Source organism: Hemicordylus capensis, chromosome 1 (genome assembly GCF_027244095.1).
Source record: "Hemicordylus capensis ecotype Gifberg chromosome 1, rHemCap1.1.pri, whole genome shotgun sequence".
NCBI classification, from domain to species: domain Eukaryota; kingdom Metazoa; phylum Chordata; class Lepidosauria; order Squamata; family Cordylidae; genus Hemicordylus; species Hemicordylus capensis.
Window position 1 is genome coordinate 77793001 of NC_069657.1, and position 22321 is coordinate 77815321.

The window sequence follows — 22321 nt, forward strand, 5'->3', positions numbered from 1 at the left end:
ACTGCACCGGTGCTAATCCAGGGCTTCCACGGCTTCCTTCTCTCCCAAAGCCTTCTCCTGGAGAGTGGGTGCTTATCTTTCTCCAGCAGTGTGAGAACTCTTGCAAAACACCTCTTGTTCTGGGGAAGTGTGTCACGCTGTGAGAGACTGTGTGAGAGGACTCCATGATGTGGCTTCTCTCCATGTCAGCATCACCCTTTCAGAAGCTGGGGTAAGACTGGTGTGAGGCGAAGCCGCGCCTCTCTCTTCTGTGGCGTATCACATTACCCTGGCAATGCTAGCGCTACACTGCCTCACACACCGCTGGGATACTATCAGAGCTGAGCCACACAAGAGCTAAAAGCAGCAGCAAGCAACACCGTAAGGAAGAGGCAGGCCACTCTCACTTTCCCTCATAGGTTCCTAGCAAGGAGGCATGGGATTGGCTGGCTGAGTCTGGGCACAGCAGACTTGGTCTGGGCAAATGAATAGTTTCTGTTCTGCTTGTATATAGGTCCCTGCCCTCTGATTACTAGCTTCAGCTCATGCCTTATGCAGCCATTTGGCTGGGTCGTAATAGCCTCTAACCTGTTGTTTAAGGATTAATCATTGTTTGGTCATTCTTGTATTGATGCCCTAAGGTAAAATTGGAAGTTAGTAGCAGGCATAAGGAGTTCAGGAGCATCACATTTTGCTTCTTTATACAAGTCTTAATACAAATGTCTCATTGACAGCCTGAGGGGGAACTGACTTTTTAAAGAGATGTCTGGAGGACCTTGGATGACAGACATTAAAACACTGTAAGGGAGGTCAGATACTAGCAGGACCAAGAGAGGCACACACCAAGCAACTGCCACCCAAAAGTGGTTTTAAATGGCTCCTCAGGGTGGTTGTGTCTGGATGACAGCCATTTGTGTTAAGCTTCATGCTACGTGGACTAGGTGGTTTTCTCCATGCCACTACAAACTTCTAAAAAGAAAAGGTGGTTTAGAGAAAAACACACAACTTGTGTGGCAAGCCACTGTAACACTCTGGTATCCATCCAGTCTTAAGTGGCCTCCATGTGGCAGTCGATGTGTGTGAACTGGCCTTCAGTAAAATCCAATCCTGATAAGATTTGGCTGCAGTGACAGCCCTTGGAGACTGGCTTGTGGGCTGTGCATATATATGCAGATGGAGTCTGGGAATGAGAGGAGAGTTCAGCTCATTCCTAACATCAGGCATCTATAATGCAAATGTTCTCAGTGGCAACACGAAGCCTGCTTATTCAGCAGAGAGTCCTGTGGCACCTTAGAGACTAGCACACTTCTTGGTGGAGTAAGCTTCATCAACCAGATGCATCATCATCTGATGAAGTGGCCCTGGCCTATTAAAGGTCATGCCACAATAAATGTCTTAGTTGTTAAAATAAATAATTCAAATAAAATTTAAAATCCCTTGTGGCAGTTAAAGGCTAACACATTTATTACAGCGACAGTGCTTGTAGACATGAGTATTTCATCAGATACACAATGGAATGGACCCTAGTTCATAAAAGCTTATGCTACAATAAAAGTGTTAGTCATTAAGGTGCCACAAGATTTTGTGCTACGAAATCTAAGGTGGCAACAGCATGGTTGTTGTCAATCACAAGAGAGAGGCCAAGGATAGAAATGGGATGTTAACTAGGCCTGTGCAAAGATTCAGCCTTGAAGCAAATAGTTTGCACCTCACCTCTGGCCCCGAGTGGAGGCAGCTGCTCCCAGTGCTTACCTCCACACAAAGTGGCCTTTTGTGCAGCACTGGGGAAGGCTGGTAAAGGGCCCTGGAGCTATGGGAAGCCCCCATTACATCATGGAAGCCTCGTGGGATGACATGCATGGAATGCTGGGAAATGTCCTTCCTAGCTCTTTCCTCATAGAGCCCTATGTGGAAAGTTCTAGGAAGGACTATTTCCCAGCATTCCATGTGCCATCCCATACAGCCTCCATTACATTACTTGCGGCTGTGGAGCCCTTTAACAATCATTCCTGGCACTACATAGATACATAACACATACATAACAATCATCCCTGGCACTACATCCCACCTAACTGCCACAGCTTCCTCATATAAGCTTGGAAACTTGTTTACTATGGTCCTGAGAATGCTGTTAGAGATCTCTATGTCCCTTCACAGAACTACAGTTTCCAGAATCCTATGGGAAGCAAGTAATGGCTGTTAAACCAGATTAAACCTTTAGCACAGCTATGGTCTGACTTTTCACCAGGACTATTACGCAGTAAGCTCAACCCGCCTTAAACTCTGTCTCATGTATATATTGTCTCTAGCTTGTATTGCATCAGCCTCTTTCACAATATCTTATGATACATTTCTTGTTCTTGACTATATTTCTTTTAACCAGAGAATCCATTGCCTTGGGCACCACAGATTTCACAGAAGAAGATGTGGATAAAATCATGGAGGAGCTGGGCAAAGAGTACAAGGGCAACGCCTACCATCTCATGCACAAGAACTGCAATCACTTTTCGACTGCTCTCTCAGAGGTTGGCTCATCCTCCATTCTTTCTCTGTGTAATACTTTAGACTCTCTGGCAATGGTGGTACAGCAGTCTGAGCTATCTCTTATCACAGCATTATCCGAGAATCTCTGTTCCTAATAACCAGGCAGACGTTTCTCTTTGTAGACATTTACAGGCATAGTGTAGAGATGATTGTTGGCCTATAATGAGAAGTTAATCACAGATAACTATTTTAAATGGCCTCCCCAAAATACTATTTTTGTATTATTCTGAATATTTTCTACTACATTGTTCAGTCCAAAAAGGATAATCAGATCAGTTCACAGAAGAAAGAATTAAAATCCACAGACAACAAAAATAATTAAAATAATGAACAATGATGGAACAGTTTTGCTGGGCAGCAAACAATGGCCAACATAATTCAGCCTGTGCTTGTAAAATGGGCAAAAGTTGCACTGGTGGAAGAAGTGTAGCTGTGTGATGTTGTGAGAATGCTTGTAGCTGCACTCTTGTGCAAAAGTTCCCTGCAGAATATTTGAGGGAAAGGTTTCACAGCAGGAGGGACGCCACCGTGTTACACAAGTGCAGGCATGTTTATGCTAGCACAAACATGCTTGCACTAGTCTGGAATGCCAGCTCTTGATTTAGCACATCTGGCTAGCCCAATATCCTTGCAGTAGCACAACATGTTTGCACAAGCAGGGCAGTAGTCCGGATGTGGCCATTGTACCAGCATAAAATGACTTAAAACCACCAATGTGGTGTAGTGATTAGAGTGTTGGACTAGGATGGGGAAACCTGGATTCAAATCCCTGCTCAGCTGTGAATCACACTGGATGACCTTGGGCCAGTCACTCTCTCTCAATCTAACCCACCACACAGGGTTGTTGTCAGAATAAAAGTGGAGGAGTTGGGGAAGAATCATGTATACCACTTTGAGCTCCTTGGAGGAAGGGTGGGATACAAATGTCATAAATAAATAACAAATCTAAGTGGCTTAGAAAAAATCAAAAGAACTCCATCTTGGGCTCAGCATCAGGCAGGTATCCCTGGGGAGATAATTCCAGAGCCAGGGTGCCACAACCAAAAAGGCACTATGTATGTTTACCACCCACCTCACCTCTGATAGAGGAGGGGGCATAGTATCCTCTCCAGGGTTCTGTACCTAATGTGGTGTCTGGAAGAGCAAGGCAAGCTTCAAGTGAGCACTTGATCCAACTGAGTCCAAACTGAGCTCTTTTATGGGCATCAGAGGCGTAGCAAAGTTGGAGTGGTCCCAGAGACAAGATTTTAAAATCCCCCCCCCCACTGAAGCTCAGCTCATAAAGTAAAGAAATCTTAAATGAGGCTGAATAGTGGTAACAAAAAGCATAGTGTGTGTGTGTGTGTGTGTGTGTGTGTGTGTGTGTGTGTGTGTGGTACTAGAGAAAGACATGCTGTTCTGGGAGCTCCAGGTCTTAACACTCACATCAATTTCAGAGGATGAATACAACTGAAGGAAGCCTGGGCGGGTGCGTGCCTGGGGGAGTCAGTCATGTGACTTGCTTCTGGAGGGGCCCCCAAGGCAGTGGGCCCCCAGACAACTGTCTCCCCTTGCCCTATTTTAGATATGCCCCTGATGGGCATGGGGAGCAAGTGGGCCCTGGCATTATGGGGAGTCTATGCCCAGAGGAGTCCAGATCAAGAGGCACCATCTCTAGAGGTGGGGGTTCAGGTTTCAGGTGCTTCTGTCTGCCTAGTTCATTCTCAGTGTCTGGGTCTGGGTCCTGCACCTCTGCAGCTGATACTAGTAACATAGATCAAAGAAGTTCTTCCCCTCTGAGTCTGAATCTTGGCCATTGCTTGAGGCTGGGGTCATGGCAGGGGGACCCAAAGAAGGGCCCTGCCTGATGGTGATCTTAGTAAATGGACAGCGTCATATAATATATCTATTTGGAATATTAAGGAAGGGATTGAAATTGTCCTGGCAAACAAAAGGTTTCATAGTTTGTGGTGATGCCATAGCAATGCACTGAGAAGCAGTGTCATCCATTGGTTGGAGCTTTGCATGTAAAGAACCCAGGATCTCTTTCCATCCCTGCCACTGAGTAGTTTAATCAAGTCATTTCACTGTTTCTGCTCCTGATCTTTTAACTGTTTTGCCTAGTTCTAATGCAAGTTCTTTCTGGACAGGGTGTTTAAAAAAAATACAATGATTCTCTGATCTCACTTGTTTTGAAATAAATAGATTTTTATTTTGAGTTTTTGTATGCTATGTCTAAAATTGCATTGTGGAACCCCTGATATTAGGGAGCATTCTTAGTCGGTTGTTGAGAGGGACTCTCTGCTTTTACAAACCTGTCTCTGGGTCATTTATGGACTCACTTCACCAGCGTTCCTCTGTCTTCCCTATCTTTCTGCCAACATCAACCCTTTCATTTCTAGATCTTGCAAGGTTTCCCCCAATAACCCTATATTTTCAAAGGCTTGCTTTCCCCTCCTTTTCCCTTTGCTAGGGGTTCCAAACTTGTGGTACTCCAGTTGTTGCTGAAGTACATCTCTCACCATCCCTAGTCACAATAAATTTAGCTGAGGATGATAGGAGTTGTAGTTCAGCAACAGCTGGAGAACCACAGGTTGGGAACCCATACCCTAGGCCAGGGATGGGGAACCTTGGCACTCCTGCAGATGTTGGCCTACAATTCCCATAATCCCTCGCTATTGGCCTCTGTGGCTGGGGATTATGGGAGTTATAGTCCAAAAACAGCTGGTGTGCCAAGGTTCCCCATCCCTGCCCTAGGCCATTGTCTCCTCTACTCATCCTTCCCATGAGCCCCTGCTTCTTAAATAATTGCCACCTCTTGTTTACTTTTCCCATTCTGCCCCTGGGCCTCCTGTCCTTTTGCCTAGCTTAGGGACAGCCTTTCCATGAGGTGGGGTGAGGCACTTGTCTCAGCCAGCAGATAACTGGGGCACCAATGAGGTGGCAAGATCCCCTCCTGTCCCCCCAGGGGGGTGGAATTTGAGGCCCTGCCTCAGGTGCACAGAGGTCTTGAGCTGTCTGTCTATGCCTGATTCTAATGCAGGGTCTCAGTCTCTTTGTGTGTCAAACCCACTTCCCTCTATGCCCCCAACCCTTGCAGCTAATAGCACATAGAATATCCTGTTGCAGGGACTTATGTTTGTTTTATTCCAACAAGATAGCTCTTCAGTTCCTTCACTGAATGCTGAAGTATTTGGCAACATTCTACTGCTCACTGCCTCCCACTCTATAGTTAAATGTTTGTGAACAGTCCATGACAGGACAGCAGTTCAGCCAATAGCTAGTAGGGACTCACAAGCAACAACCAGTTTTTAGCTGATGATGATGATATATTGTTGGTTTGGCAGATTGCCTTTCCTACAAAGCCATAAAAACAAAAAATGTTACAAATAGACAATTGCTACGATAATGCCTATCAATAAAAATCACATAAACTATGTAGACCTAGTTCCTCAGGGGACATTTTCTGGCAGCAAACAGCATTTATTTTTTTATAAATCCCATCTGATTTTGGCTGCCATGCTTAAATAGGCTACCACATTATAGGTTGCTGCCATATCTTTCTCATGGAGTGAAAAAGCCAAAGCTTCCCCTTGTCTGCCTTGTGCCTGCACCAACCGAGCTGTATTTAGCCCAGATCTGACTTTTGCCAAGCCACTGCTGACATCCATTTTGTGTCCATAGACCCTGTTCAGAATCCATGCTGAATTTGGCACATACTCATTTCCAGCTCAACAGGCTTAGTTTTTGCCCTGCCTTCCATACCGTGATATGGATGTGCAATATGGGCCCCAAACTAATTTATGCAAAATGCGAAACTATTCATACTGTTGTCCTTTGGTCTAGGGATGAAACCCTCAGCATGAGACCTTTGACATAAGACACTTCATGGTCATAAGAACAGTGCTGCTGGATCAGGCTGAAGGCCTATTTAGTCCAGCATCCTGTTATACTCAGTGGCCCACCAGATGCTTCTGGGAAACCCACAGGCAAGAGGTGAGGGCATGCCCTTTCTATTGCTGTTGCTCTCCTGCAAATGGTATTCAGAGGCATCTTGCCTCTGAGGCTGGAGGTGGCCTATAGCTACCAGACTAGTAGCCATTGATAGACCTGTGCTCCATGAATTTGCCTAAGCCCCTTTTAAAGCCGTCCAAGCTAGTAGCCATCACCAGAGAATTCCACAGATTATGCACTGTGTGAAAAAGTACTTCGTTTTGTCGGTCCTAAATTTCCCAGCCTCCAGTTTCACGGGATGACCCCTGGTTTTAGTGTTTTCAGAGAGGGAGAAAATTTTCTTTCTGTCCAATCTCTCTACTCCATGCATGATTTTATACACCTCTATCATGTCCTCCCATAGTCGCCTCTTTTCCAAACTAAGAAGCCCCAGATACTGTAGCCTTGCCTTGTAAAGAAGGTGCTCCAGGCTCCTGATAATCTCTTCTGTACTTTTTCCAGTTCTGCAATGTCCTTCTTAAGGTACCATAACCAGAATGGCACCCATATGCAAATGCGACTATATGTGCCTACACCATAGATTTGTATAAGAGCATTATAATATGAGCATTTTTATTTTTAATCCCCTTCCTAATTATTCCTAGCACAGAATTTGCCTTTCTCATAGCTGCCGCACACTGAGTCAACACTTTCAAAGAGCTGTCCTCCATGACCCCTCCTGGTCATTCTCCGACATCTCAGATCCCATTAGTGTATACGTGAAGTTGGGATTTTTTGCCCCAATATGTATCACTTTACACTTGCGTACTTTGAATCACATTGATCATTTTGTTTCCCACTCTCCCAGTTTGGAGAGATCCTTTTGGAGCTCCTCACAATCAGTTGTGGATTTCACTACCCAGAATAGTTTAGCGTCATCTGCAAATTAGGCCACTCCGCTAGTTATCCCAACTTCTAGATCATTTATGAACAAGTTAAAGAGCATTTATGAATAGTTAAAGAGAAACCCTTTCCTTTGCTCCCTTTTGTAGCCATATAATTTAGCACACTGATTACTCATCAGCCCCTTATTGCTGCTCCCAGCTGGCTTCTTTGGTGATGCACCTTCAAGATGAAGCCTCCCTAATTAGGAAATGTATAAGGAGTCACACATTTGCTTTATCTGAAAAGCAACCTTATTAAAATTACAAAGCAGCATTGCTCTGACTAAAAAGCTGGTGCTTTCCTCCTCCTCCTTCCTCCTCCTCCTCCTTTTAGAAGAATTTGTCTCTTTGCTCTCTACTCTGCTACCTTTTAGATTTCTATGTGCAATCTATATGAAGTGTCATAGAAAAGGTCATAAACTGCTGCTATCTCATAGCAGCTCCCCATCCCCAGAGTTATTTATGAGTCTCATGGCTGCTGTTCTACATTTTTAAAAAAGCTAATGAGACAGGGAACAGAGGAAAAGGCCAAATCTATATGATTTCTGACCTGCATGGCAGTCTCTGGGGCCACAGGTGAAAGAATCACAGAGCTCTTGACAGTTGGGCATTCTACACATTACGCTATAGCTGTGTGTAATGAAGCCTTGATGGACATGTCTGCTTAACCCTCCCTCCTCCTGCTGGTTGCTTTTCCACTAGTACTCTGTCCTCCACTTTAGCTGCTATTGTCTCTGTGGCCATTCAGATCTGTGATTGTGAGGTAAACATAGAACAATGGCAAGTGTCAAAGCAGATAGTGGGGAAGAGCTTCAGGGAGAAAGCAGCTGGTAGAGGAAGGGTTAAGCACCCCTTTCCCATCTCTCCTCAGATGCATATTGTCCCCTCCTTAGGGGTCTCTGCAGTGGAAAAGATGCTGTTGGTATTTCGATACATGTGGCTGCAACAAGAAATAGGCTAGCTAGTTCACACAATTCTCAAGAGGATTCTTGTCCTACCCAAATTCAGAAGCTGGGCCTACTCCAGTTTTGTGCTCATTATCTAGACCCATTTCAAACTGGCTTTAGAGCTGGCTGTGGGGTTGAGACAGCCTTGGTTGGCCTGAGGGATGACCTTTACCGGGGTATCGACAGAGGGAGTGTGACTCTGCTGGTTCTTCTGGATCTCTCAGTGGCGTTCGATACCATCGATCATGGTATCCTTCTGGATCGCCTGGGGGAGTTGGGGATAGGGGGCACTGCTTTGCAGTGGTTCCGTTCCTATCTCTCAGGTAGATTCCAGATGGTGGAGCTTGGTGACAGTTGCTCCTCAAAACAGGAGCTGTTATATGGAGTCCCTCAGGGATCCATTCTGTCACCAATGCTTTTTGACATCTACATGAAACTGCTGGGTGAGGTCATCAGGAGGTTTGGTACTGGGTGTTATCAGTATGCTGATGACACCCAAATCTACTTCTCCTTTTCATCTTCAGGAAATGGCACTCATTCTCTAAATGCCTGCCTACAGGCAGTAATGGGCTGGATGAGGGATAACAAATTGAAGCTGAATCCAAGCAAGACACAGGTGCTCATTGTGGGGGCTCAGAATCTGAGGGGTGAGTTAGATCTTCCTGTGCTGGATGGGGTTACACTCCCCCAGAAGGAGCAGGTACGCAGCTTGGGAGTACTCCTGGACCCAGGCCTCACCCTGGTATCTCAGGTGGAGGCCATGGCCAGGAGTGCTTTCTATCAGCTTCGGCTGATTCAACAGCTGCGCCCATTCCTTGGAGAGGATGACCTCAAAACAGTGGTGCATCAGCTGGTAACCTCACGGCTTGACTATTGCAATGCACTCTACATGGGGCTGCCTTTGTATGTAGTCCAGAAGCTTCAGTTAGTTCAGAATGTGGCAGCCAGATTGGTCTCTGGGGCAACCCGGAGAGACCATATGATGTCTGTTTTGAAACAGTTACACTGGCTGCCAATATGTTTCCGTGCAAAATACAAAGTGCTGGTTATTATCTTTAAAGCCTTGAACAGCTTGGGTCCAAGATATCTTAGAGAGCGCCTTCTTCTGCATGATCCCCACCGCACGTTAAGGTCATCTGAGGTGGTCCGTCTCCAGTTACCACTGGTTCGTTTGGTGGCAACTCAGAGGCGGGCCTTCTCTGTAGCTGCTCCCAGGCTGTGGAATGCACTCCCAGCAGAAATTTGTAATCTTAATTCTTTACTGTCCTTCAAGAGAGCCCTTAAAACCCATCTGTTTGGCCTGGCCTTTTAGGGTTTTTAATTAGTTTTAATTGTTTTAATGTTAACCTGGTTTTCAGGGTTTTAATTGTTTTGATAGTTTAATAGTTTTTAAAGATGTTTTTAAATTGTTGTTTATGTTTGTATTTCTGTTTTAATTGTTTTTAATGATTTCTGTTTTTTAATTGTAAACTGCCCTGAGCCAGCTCGGAAGGGCGGTATAAAAAACAAATCAAATCAATCAATCTATCTATCTATCAATGTGTGAGTCAAAAGCAAAGTAGGTGGCTGGGGAAGTGATTATGTGAAAGGCTCTCACTGGGCAGAAAAGCTTTTCCTCCTTTCTCAGTAAACATCTGCATAATGCTGCTGGGTAGCATGGAGCCATCCCACCCAGCAGAAGATTCACACATGATCACTTCTCTGTCCTCCTATCCTGCTTTTTACTCAAACACAGTTGCAAAGCAGAGTGTGTACAACTCCCAAACATGTGTAGGATGCTTGTCCTACCCCACGACTGTTCATGTGAACATCCCTGGTATATTTCAACTAGGGATTGGAAAGCCTGAGGGGAAACTAGAGGAAATAGGGGTGGTGGTTTTTTTCATTCCCCCCTGGAAAAAATGCCTCCCCAGTCCCCCCCCCCCAGCCTTCACATCTCTAATTTTAACAGGACAAACCCCTCAAGTATAACTGTGTAAATGTGCGTACCTTCTCTGAGGTCCTTGAAAGTTGAATTGGGCTGTGTAGGCGAGATATGTGTTCTTCTCCTGCAGGACTCTGTGGGATGTCAAGGCAGAGAATTAAGCATCTCAAGGCATTTTCAAATTGCCATTTTCCTTTTTGCTTTTTAAAAAAGAAGAAGCAAGTAGATGTATTTTAAGTTAGGCATTATTAGACTTCAGTACAGGTTTCAAGTGCAGTTATTATTTTGAAGGTTCCTTACTCCTACATTTGTCTGCTTGGATTTGATGGATAAAATCACTTCTGGAAAGCATGTGTGTCTTAGTGACAAGATACTCTTTTTTTTCTTAGGGCCCAATGGTTTTTTTTTGTTTTGTGTGTTTTTTTGGTCTGGAGCAATGAAGCCAGAATAAGTATATCATCTTGCTTCTGTTTTAATTTAGCACAAACTTAAATGACTGATAAATGTTCAGTGGAAATCAAAATCTACACAAAGAGTGAATTCTGGAAAAACTGTAGCAGAATTTGATTTCTTTAAGTGTGAACACTTCCAAATTTTGATCTGGATGGATGCTTATGGAAAATTTCAATCTCTCTTTGGTAAATTTTAAAGGCAAGTATCAGCTTGTATACAGAGATAATTTTAAGGGATTAGAATAGTGATCTTCAGCATGTCCGCCATCCCCATTATGCCTGTTTTTTTGTTCCTTTTATCTTCTTGCTTCCTCCACTCATATCCAGGTTCCCATTTGCTTCATCATTTAATTTATCTCAAAAATCAACAAAGGAATGGCAATAATCAGAGGTAAAGTTCACCTTGAATTCAAAAGGTGAACTGATGATATAAAAATATGGAGGCATGTGGAAACCTGGTACAAGCAAGTGCTACAGCTATTTGAATGGTTGTTCCATTGTTTTAATTGAGGGTGTGTGTGTGTGTGTGTGTGTGTGTGTGTGTGTGATTCCTCCATATTCCTCTGAAATATTTTGATTCTGTTATTCCCCATTCTAGAATACAGAATAAACTGTTTGTATAATCACATTTTCCCCACATTATAAATTTGTTCAGATGAATAGCCATGGATACTGCATGCACTAAATACAAAGATGGCATCCCATATAATAATTCTAGGGATACATCCAGGAATTATCCTTCTTGAGGTTATTTAAAGGTTGGAATGACTCCAACAAATGACAACTGAGAAATCTGAGCATTTAAAACTTGATGACATCATTATGGAAGAAGCAGTAGAAGGTCCAGAAAAGAAAGCTGCTGTGCCATTGACATTACAGTGTTGCACTGGAGGGGCGGGGTATAAATATTTTAAATAAATAAATACAGTGCAAGCAAATAGGACAAAGAGGAAGGGAGATAGATGATCATAAGACAACTGAAATAGTAACTGTAGACTCCTGGAAGTAGACAATTGTGCAGCCTTTGTGGGAGACACTGCAGACCAACCCAAAGACAGCAAACCAGGAAGCCTAGTTGACTCATGGCTACTCAGATGACCTAATTTTTAGGCTATGCATACTTATTTGGGTATTCCACTGAACGCAGTAGGATTTATTTCTGATTTATTTATGCATATATAGGACTGGACCACTAGAGTTATTTGCTTGAAAGGAATTTCCCATTTTGTAGGGAATGAATCTAATCCATTTTAAACCTAATCCAGTAGATTTGATCCATTTCCCCCCCAGCAACTTTTATTTGAGAAATCTTCCCAAGGAGAGACTCCACAGTTTCTTTAGTCAACATGTTTCACTGTCTAGTTGTTCTTACAGTAATGGAGTTTCTCCTAACACTTAACTATTGCCAGCAATTCCAATTGTTTTTCTGTTACCATATTTTATGGACTATAAGACTCACTTTTTTCCTCGAAAAACATCCATCAAAATTCAGGAGCGTCTTATATGTTTTAACCGTTTAATATGTTAAAACTCTGAAAAACTGGATTAAAATTAAGGTGCGTCTTATAGTCCGTAGCGTCTTATAGTCCGTAAAATACAGTATTAGTAAGAAAGTGTGTAGGGTTTTATCTTGTACAGCTATTTGCTTTATTCTTTCCTAGCTGGAGATGTTGTACATAGATGGAGTTGTATGGATCACAATCCAAAGAACTGTGAAGCTGTATTCAAAACACTTTAACCTGATTCACACAACTGCTTGAATCTAGGCATAATCTAGGTTTACTGACATTTGTGTGATTGTGTGAACCCACACAAAGGTGGTTTATGGCCCAAAATAAATCTGAGTTTCCTACCTTGGCATGGGTTCACACAATCGCACTAAAATTGGTAAAAGGTAAAGTTTGCTGTCAAGCCGATTTTGACTCCTGGAACCCACAGAGCCCCGTGGTTTTGGGTTTTTTTTGTAGAAAACAGGAGGGATTTACTCTTGCCTCCTCCCACACATTATGAGATGATGCCTCTCAGCATCATCCTATATCACTGCTGCCTGATATAGGTGCAGCAGGGATTTGAACCAGCAATCTTCTGCTTGTTAGTCAAGCATTTCCCCACTGCAACACTTATTAAATATAGTTTCAAATGATTTTGTGAACCAAGCCTTCAGCTTTTTGAGCTCTGTAGTCCTGTTTCACATGAAAGGTACTCTTAAGAAGAATGACTACCCTTAGACAGGTCCAGCACAACCTTTACACAAAATGGGGTGTGGAATTAGCTAATCAGCTGCAATGCTGACGCCATGTTTTTGGAAAATTCACATACCCAGATGGATTCCCAGAGAGAACTGAGATGCAACAGTTTAGAAATATTTTGAATTCTTGCAAAGGACCAGTGCCCATGAAACTAGTCTAACTTCCAGATTGCTAGTACCTTTCAAACTATAACTGAAGGACTACTAAGCATAACCACTAATTTAGGTTACCTTCTGATGGTAACAATGGTTTAAATTCTCAATAGTTACAGCTAGCATTTTCTCTCTCAGCTGGAGTAACCCTGATTAGGAATCTTTGCTAGCAGTTTGCTTATTCAGCACCTTGAACAGTTCATTGGTTCCAGACTGAAGGCTCACTGACCCAGTTTTCATAAGGGTCAAGTCACAGTTTAGAGGAGAGTGCATGCAGCAGTAAAAACACTGCACTGCAATGAAAGATGAAGTGGACACATATATTTATAAACATGCAATAAGCATGTGCTAGGGAACTATGCCTAATCAGGCATGTCTCTGATACACACCTTATGGTGCTTACCACTCTGTCCTGTAAAATATGAATTGCCTTTGAGACATACGATTTTAAAAATAAAACTTCTTGAGATGAGAGGAAAAAGGCATGAGATGTGATGAGGAGAGCTCATCTTGTGCTAGCAAGCAAGACTTGTCCCCTTAGTTATGCAGGGTCTGCCCTGGTTGCATATGAATGGGAGACTACATGTCTGAGCACTGTAAGATACTCCCTTAGAGGATGGAGCCACTCTGGGAAGAGCAGAAGGTTCCAAGTTCCCTCCCTGGTTTCTCCAACATAGGGCTGAGAAAGACCCCTGCCTGCAACCTTGGAGAAGCTGCTGCCAGTCTGTATAGACAATAATGAGCTAGATTGACCTATGGTCTGACTTAGTATATGGCAGCTTCCTAAGTTCCTATGACACTCAGAACCCAATAGAGCATTTAGCCAATAGATTTCCCCATGGGTTCAAAAGCTCGTGCATCTCAAGCAAACCAGAGTATTCATCTGAAGCCTGTTCTCCCAATGAGAATTGCAACTAATCTGCAGAAGCCTTGGAGAACTTTGTCTAGTTTAGTTATGAAGCAGAAAAAGCTATTTCTCAAACTTTTATCTTTATATCATACTGCATTCTTGTCTCCACAAAGTTTAACTCACCCTACTGCAAAGGAGGTCTCTCTGATGGGCAAATTTACCCAGAATCAATTTGGAATAGGCTTCCCTGAAACTAGCTAGTTTGGACTTGGTGTAGATCAGCTGTTTTCAGCTAGAATCCAATTTGAGCACCAGGTCTTCTCAAGGCTCCCAATGTCATTGGAGCACAATGATGCGGGGAGGCCTCCCCAGCTCCTCATGCTTCCCCCTGCCCTTTCTTTCCAAACTTACCTGTCAACAGCACTGAAAAGAAGGGTTGGTGCTGTAGACTTCATTAGGTGGCAACAGCAGCATGGTGGGTCCTAGGCCTTCTGGATCCTTAGGAGGCCTCACATCCACAATTGTGCTGAACATACTTTCAGAAATATCCTGGGCATAAGGATTCTTGGGAATTATAAATTTCCCAGGGCTCCTGAATCCTTAGTCAGAAACCACAACGCCTAGGAAACTACACTTTCCAATGGCCTTAATGCCCACAGTACTTCTGCAGTGCAACAAAGGCTGCAGCAACATTCCTCCTTATTGCTATCACTGCCACCAGATGTTTCTGTGGGGAAAGGATGGGGTGAGCTGCTGCAGTGAGGATGGCTGTTACTTTAAGTGAGTGAATGATATTCAGAGAGGTTTAAGTTTGGACTTGGTTCACAATTAGCTCAGAACTTCTGAAGTGGAGAAATTCATATTCCAAACTTTCTAATTCCAAATCTTGGCTGAATACCTGGAATCTATGATTATAATGTAGAATAATGATTAGGCCAGTTTGGGGAATTTATTTATTTATTTATTACTTAGCATATTTTTATACCGCCCAAAACTCAAGTTCTCTGGGTGGTTTACAAGACAATAAAAACAACCAATTAAAAGATTAACATATTTCAGCAATTAAAATTTAAAAAGTTAAAAACACAATTAAAACAATATCTAATTAAAAGCCTGGGAGAACAAATGCATCTTGACTGCCCTTCTAAAAGTTGTAAGAGATGGGGAGGCTCTTATTTCAGCAGGAAGTGTATTCAAAAGCCTCGGGGCAGCAATGGAAAAGGCCCATCCCTGAGTAGCCACCAGATGAGCCGGTGGCAACTGCGGACGAACCTCCACAAATGATCTCAATGGGCGGTGTGGTTCATAGCAAAGAAGATGTTCTCTTAAATACCCAGGGCCCAAGCTGTTTAGGGCTTTATAGGTTATAACCAAAACCTTGTACTCTGCCTGGAAACTTATTGGCAGCCAGTGTAGATCCTTTAAGATAGGAGTGATATGGTCTGTCCAAAATGAACCAGAGACCAACTTGGCTGCCACATTCTGGACTAACTGCAGTTTCTGGACTACGTACAAAGGCAGCCCCACATAGAGTGCATTGCAGTAGTCAATTTGCACAAAGTGTGACCCAGTAGGTGCCAGGTCAGCATTCCCACATAATTATGTTTTTGTTTAGATCATATTATTTCTAGCAGAGCATAGTGATAATGCCCTTTTAGCAAATAACTTTATATATTCTAAGATATTGGCCTTGTAGCACATCTATTGGGGTAGAAAATTTGCATTTTGTGTCAGTACAGTTGCTGGAATGACTTACAGTTGTTAATCCATTCCAAGTGAAATCCATTATTCTCAAGTGTCGCCAGCAATCTTAGTCTTAATTATAACCGAGCTTTCCCCAGAGATCCACTTGTTACCTTCGCTGTCATCCGGCAGCTGCTCCCTGTACTTCAAAATCTCCGTCTCAAGGACTTTCATGCATAAAAAAGCATAATTGCATGGCAAACCTGCTTTGCATTTGAACCCCAAAATGAAGCTATTGGAGTGTGTAGAGGCATTGGGATTTGCACATATTGTTCACCAGGGTGTAACAGAACTAGAATTGCTTTGCTGAGCCTCTGTAATGAAGCCCCAGGCTAGGCTGAATTTAACAACTGAGCACTGTGGAAATCACTGCTATAGTGAGGGGTTTAAAAAAACAGCCCTGAAGCCTTGGGTTTATCACATCACACCCATTACACCCTGCAAGGTAATGCTTGCATCTCCGTTTACCAACAGTACTGCTGTAGATGAAAAGCAGCATTAAAAGGTCGCTCACTCGCTCGCATGCGCACATTGCACACATTGTGTGTGTGCGAGCGACATGCGCAGTTGCAGCTGCTACTTCTGGTTACGTCCAGATAATGTCCGAGCGGGGCGGCAGGGAGGTATGCTGCCGCCCCGATGGGCTTTTCGGGAGACGTGCACCAGCGGGGGAAATGTGGCAGGGTGATGGTGTAAGTTCATCCTCCCCCACCCTTAAAGCCACCCCCACCCCCACCATCGAACCCTCGAGCCGGGTAACGTTCAAACCGGTTTGGAGGCCCATAAAAGGGCCTCTGAACCAGTTCATGCACATCCCTAGTAACTAGTGAGGGTCTCCTTACCTGTCCCTGCTTGCCTCTGCTCTATGACCCCTGCTTTGACTCCTCAGGTACTTCCTGCAGTGAGTCAGTCCTCTTCCTTTCCTCCTAGAGAGAAGATGGAAACATCTCTCTCTCCCTACCTATACATTATGTAGCTGATAGATAGGATACGTCTTTTCTACCTCAAATGTAAAGTAAAGTACAGTGTCCCATAGAGTTGGCGTCGGCTACTGTGGAGCCCTGTGGTTGTCTTTGGTAGAATACAGGAGGGGTTTACCATTGCCATCTCCCGTGCAGTATGAGATGATGCCTTTCAGCATCTCACCAATAAATCAATTTAGTTGAGACTCTACAGTGATCTCCATGCGTGTTACTTAAATATCTGCAACAACTAAATTCTGCACTCTGTAACCAGAGTGGTAGCTTCCTAGGTGCTTTGCTAAATAATCACAAACCCCAACAGTATGGTGGTCCACAAGTAAATCTGTTAATCTCCTGGTTTTGCTGCCTGCTTGGAGCTACAAAACCATGAATGTACGTACCAGGCCACAATGCATGGCAAGTGGGCTGCCTTCAGCTTGATGATGAGTCACAAGTTGTGCAGGGCTGGACAATGCTTACATTTTAAATCTGCCTTGGAGATATGGTAACAGTTTTATGAGACCGTGAGCTGCTCTGATAGAAGGAACCTGGGAAAGGGAGCACCACAATCAGGCAAAAAGCAAATTCCTTTCCTTTTTGTTTGGTGTATGCTTAAGAAAGCACTTGCTGGGCCTCCTGTTGTTCAGAGTCTCTGGGCTATGCTTTATTATCGGTCCCTGTATTTTTGCTCTGCCCTGGTTCTGGTGCTCTGTTTGTTGCCTGTTCATTTATGTTTTGAAAATAACTGTTGTCTTTAGCACAAAAGAGAGAAGTATGGGTGCCAAATGTCAGAAAGTGAACCAAGATGTTTATATGATTCTGGGACACAACCAGTTTTCCCTCTAACAGGGATTCCCAGATGTTGTTGACTACAACTCCCAGAATCCCCAGCTGCAATGGTTTTTGCTTGAGTATTCTGGGAGTTGTAATCAACAATATCTGGGAATCTCTGTTAGAGGAAGCACTGGACACAACCACAAGTTTCAGTCCAGCTTTTCTCCATTTGTGACTCTCTAGGGGAGGTTTGGGCAAACTGGCTGCTTGTAAACCACAAGCAGATCTCAAGCTCTTAAACCAGTTCCCAAACTTGGGTCCCCAAAAATTAGGAACCTAGGAAGCTGCCATATACTGAGTCAGACCATAGGTTCATCTAGCTCAGTATTGTCTACACAGACTGGCAGCGGCTTCTCCAAGGTTGCAGGCAGAAATCTCTCTCAACCCTATCTTGGAGATGCCAGGGAGGGAACTTGGAACCTTCTGCTCTTCCCAGCGTGACTCCATCCCCTAAGAGGGATATCTTACAGTGCTCACACTTCTACTCTCCCCTTCATATGCAACCAGGGTGGACCCTGCTTAGCTAAGGAGACAAGTCATGCTTGCTACCACAAGACCAGCATATTGTTGGACTATCATTCCCAGCAATGGCCAGGCCACTGTAGCTGGGGATTATGGGAGCTGTCGATATCATCTGGGTACCCAAGTTTGAGAATTCTTGCCTTAAACCTTAGTCATTGGCTGTTCAAAAATTTGAATAAAAAGAAGCAAGCCTTCTTATGTATGTGTATTGGTGATGATGGAGGTCTTGTATATTCTTTGCCCTCTGGGGATTCCAAACCAGTCTAGCGAACTAAGGCCAAGGAGCTACCCAATGACTGGAGTGAGAAGCAGAGTCTAGAGCTGCCTGGTGACCGACCAAGCCCAACACAGCTCACCAGATGCAATACATGGGACAGGAACGGGTAGCATCAAGCAGGCCATAATACACAGTGGGCTTAGGCTTAGCAAGATGTTGTTGAGGCCTGCTCTGAAGGAACTGAAGCCCATCACTGGCTTCAGTTACACTGGCCTTAAATTGGTGTTACACTGGCCTTAAATCAGTGTTACACTGGCCTTCAGTTGGGCCTGGTCTACATGAAGCAAAATGAGGTGGAAGAATGCTGAGGTGGTAGGCTGGACTGCACCACTTAAGATGGAGGAATCACATTTTTGAATGTTCCCTGTTTCCAGTTGGTTGTCTTGCTCAAACTGTCAAACAGACTGTACCTTTCTAATAAATTCTGAGGCGGGTCTCACAATCCGTGAAACCCGCTTTCGCTGAAACTGCGGGGAGAGCGGGCTAAGCCCACTCTCCCCGCAGACGACTGGGCAGTGAGCCCTGGGCGGCTGGATCAGCCGCCCACACAATTGCCGGCTCCATGACAGAGCCGGTGGGGGCTGGGGGGAGCGGGGGCCACACGGCCTCTGGAAGCCCCAATATGCCCTGTGCGAGTGCGCAGGGCATACTGGGGAGACCCCTGGAGCCGAGGTGGCTTTTCACCTCCCGGTCGGGGGTCTACTTGCAAGTAGCCACAGCGCGGAGCCACACCGCAGCTACTCACGAGCAGATAGCCCGGGTTTGCGGAGTGCTTGCTCCGCAAACCCGGGCTAAGGGGCGGGCTACATGAGCAGGTTAGCTGCTCAAGAACCACCGGGCTCGCTTGCAAGCCCAGTGGTTCTTACAATTAACAAAAATCGGGCTAGGCTCTCCTATTGTTAATCGTGAGAACAGCCCCTTTATATTTTATTTAAAGTAAATGGTTTACAAAGCTCTCTCAAGGCCCATTCACATGTTCTGTTCAACACTCGTACAACAGTGTACACAGGTATAGATCTGTACACAGGTATAGTGCAGCAGTACACTCCCTATCTGTACCATGCATTTGAAGGGCCCATATCTAGGTTCATTTCTAATATGAACACAGAGTGGCCCTTAGCTTGTTCTTGGTTCTTCCCAGAAAGTCTAACATAACCAGCCTGTCACTAATTGGCTCTTTTAATACTGCTACGTCCCCTGTGTTTAAAAAAAACACCACCCCAAACCCCTCCATGTGAATATAAAACCAGCCCAGCAAGCAAAGAGGTAGGCTAGAAGTTTTCTTTCAAATGTGCTAGTCTCCCATATTCAGATAATGTATTACATGAGGAAACATTCCAGTGTGTTATCTCCGACCTGTAGTCTGAACCAGGGGCAGATCTACTATTGGGTAACTGTGTACAATGAACACGGGCCACCAAAAGGGACCAGGGCCAGAGGAGCCGCACACTGCCTGCCTCCACAGCCACTCACCCACCCTCCTGCCTCTCTTATGCCACACGCTGGACAGTGATGTCATCAGCCCACATGCCGGCTCAATACCACCAGCAGTGATGGGAAGAGAGGCAGCTGGGTGGGCAGGCAGCTGCAGAGAGAGTGGGAAGAGGGGTCCTAGTGGCAGCAATGGCAGTGGTGGGAGCTGCCAAAAAATCTATCTGCAGACAGAAACACATGTTGCTACACTAGTGGTCTGAACTGAAACAACAATTCAGTCTAACCCTGCAGGACTGCAGACATGTATAGACTAGAACAGTGTTTCCCAATCTTTTTTATTCTGAGGCACACTTTTAAAAAATGAGGCACACTCTTCCCCCAACACAAGCCAAGCCACTGTGTTATTTATTTATTTATTTTCACTCCCCTCCTCCTCTTTATTTTTGTATAATCTTTATTCTTATTCACAGCCATCCCTTGCATCCCTCCTGGAACTGACTCACTCCATAACACACAGGGAAGGACACTTCTCTGTTTGTCCATACAGAATTGAGTCAGTTCCAAAAGTGGGCAGTTTAAACTCCATGTTTTTGGAACTGACTCACTCCCTTACACACTGAGAGGGACGCATCCCTCTAAGTGCATTATGGGGCGAGTCAGCAGTTTAAACCGTTCGGCTTTTAGAGCTGACTGAGAACAAAGCGCAGCACGGTTGAGAAACATTGGACTAGAACTTGGTTCCATAAAAGGTCAGCTTTTATTGTGAAGCAGAAGCGATAGGACTGCAGAGGTCTCTAGGCCAGCTGCTCTTGGACTGGTTTCAAATGCTTTCTAGAGCGCCCATCACTTCCCTTAGGATCTCACTTTGCAGTATGCAGCACTGAGATGGTGTTCATGCATTCTCATGTACCATTCTCAGCTCTGCTCTCTCAGCACCACAAAATGAAGGCCATTCCTTCCCTAGAGCTTGCATGCAGAATGAATTTTGTGGCATGTTGCCATTTGCCCAGGTTGTTGTGTGTATACTCCTGTAGGCCCCTGTTTTTCTCTACAGGGAAGTTCATGTTCTCCCCGCTATTTGACCCTACTGCTCAGAGTAGTTGTAGAACAAATCCAGCATAACTACTCCATTAAGATAAAATTCTGAACACTATCATATAAAGACACAAGTAAATATTTTCTCTGGAATCTTCAGTATAAAGATCCAAGGATTGCATAGCTTAGGCTGCAAGTCACCCAAAGTGTTAAAACACGGCCTTATTGTCTATTCGCTCTTTGCTTTTTGAGTTTACTTTATACTTCTTGTCTCTGTGCTTCATTGCCAGTTCTTTGTTTCTTTTTCTCCACTGTGACAGAAGGAGTCATGGGAAGCCTATGGTGAATGAATAATCATCTCAAAATGCACACAACATAATGGCTCTGTGCTGTTTTGCTCTTGATTACACAGATCCTGTGTGGGAAGGAAATCCCACGTTGGGTGAACCGCCTGGCCTACTTCAGCTCCTGTATTCCCTTCCTCCAAAGCTGCCTCCCCAAGGAATGGCTGACTCCAGCAGCCCTGCAGAGCCACATCAGCCTTGGCCTCCATAAGGAAGAGCAGGGAGACACAACCGACGAAGACACCCCATCCACTTCTGCAGCTGCCTCAGCCTCAGGCCCCTCACGAACCTGCAGGCATACAAGGGTCTGAACTATACTCATCCAGCCTTTCATCCAAATCTCTCCCCTGCCCTGTTTTTTGCTCACTTTCCATTCCTTGTAACCTCGTTACCTTCTCCCAAGGACATGGTGGGGGGGGGATGTCCATTCATTGAAGAGATGGAACCTTCTTGCCTCTTTTTCAAAGTATTGCTGCTACTCAGCAAAGCGACTTGTCACTCTAGAACTGCATTGAAGACGGCTTGGTTTAAACTCCTGGGGGCAGCGTGTGCTTTCAGTCCAATAAGCCAGAACAAAACTGCAGGAACCTCTGGGACATGACAAAGTGGACCTGAAGGGTAGCCATACTGAGAAGTTCCTTGGCTGGAACTCTTTTAATCCTTTGATTCCTCCTGTCCTGCACATAGGCCGCCTTCTCTCCAGTTTTTCCAAGGTTACCTATCCACAGTGCACCTCCTTTAAGTACCAAAATTATGAACCGGAATCAGAGCTTAATTTTCTCATCCCTAAGACCAGCAAAAAGCTCCTGTTAACTCCGTCTCCTCCTTTCTCTCTTTTGTAATCACTAGTTTCTAAGTCATCAGAAGGGCAAATGAAAGGTGCTGCCATCCTACCACTGCAGATTTTTGTGTGAATTAAAATACTGTATGAGCGATTGAGGCCTCTACCCTTCAGTGACAATAGCAAAACTAATCTAGAAATGAATGTGTGGTTCTGACTTTTATTTGTTGAGGGAGCAAGCTAGGTTTAGGGTTGCTACTTCCTTTCTGGACAGAGTTCCTGAGCCTGTAACCTTCACACAACATGAAAAAATTTCAAAGGTGCAGTTTCCCACTGCTGAAGCTCCCTGATGCATAAAGCTGAGACTTTTGAATTTCACCAGGTCATGCAGAAGACCTGGGAACTTGCATTTAGAATGGAATTAGCAACCTTAGCT

At 44.5% G+C, this 22321-nt stretch overlaps 1 protein-coding gene across 1 annotated transcript in view; it reads left to right on the forward strand.

Annotated features, from left to right (window-relative positions):
- Positions 1-22089, forward strand: part of LOC128340020 (deubiquitinase DESI2-like) — a 92906-nt gene extending 70817 nt beyond the window's left edge. The window contains exons 4-5 of the mRNA XM_053284624.1: positions 2363-2504; positions 21173-22089. Of these exons, the coding sequence (XP_053140599.1) occupies positions 2363-2504; positions 21173-21415 (385 nt within the window). The 3' untranslated portion in view covers positions 21416-22089. The remainder of the gene's footprint in view (positions 1-2362; positions 2505-21172) is intronic.
- The last annotated feature ends 232 nt before the right edge of the window (positions 22090-22321 follow it).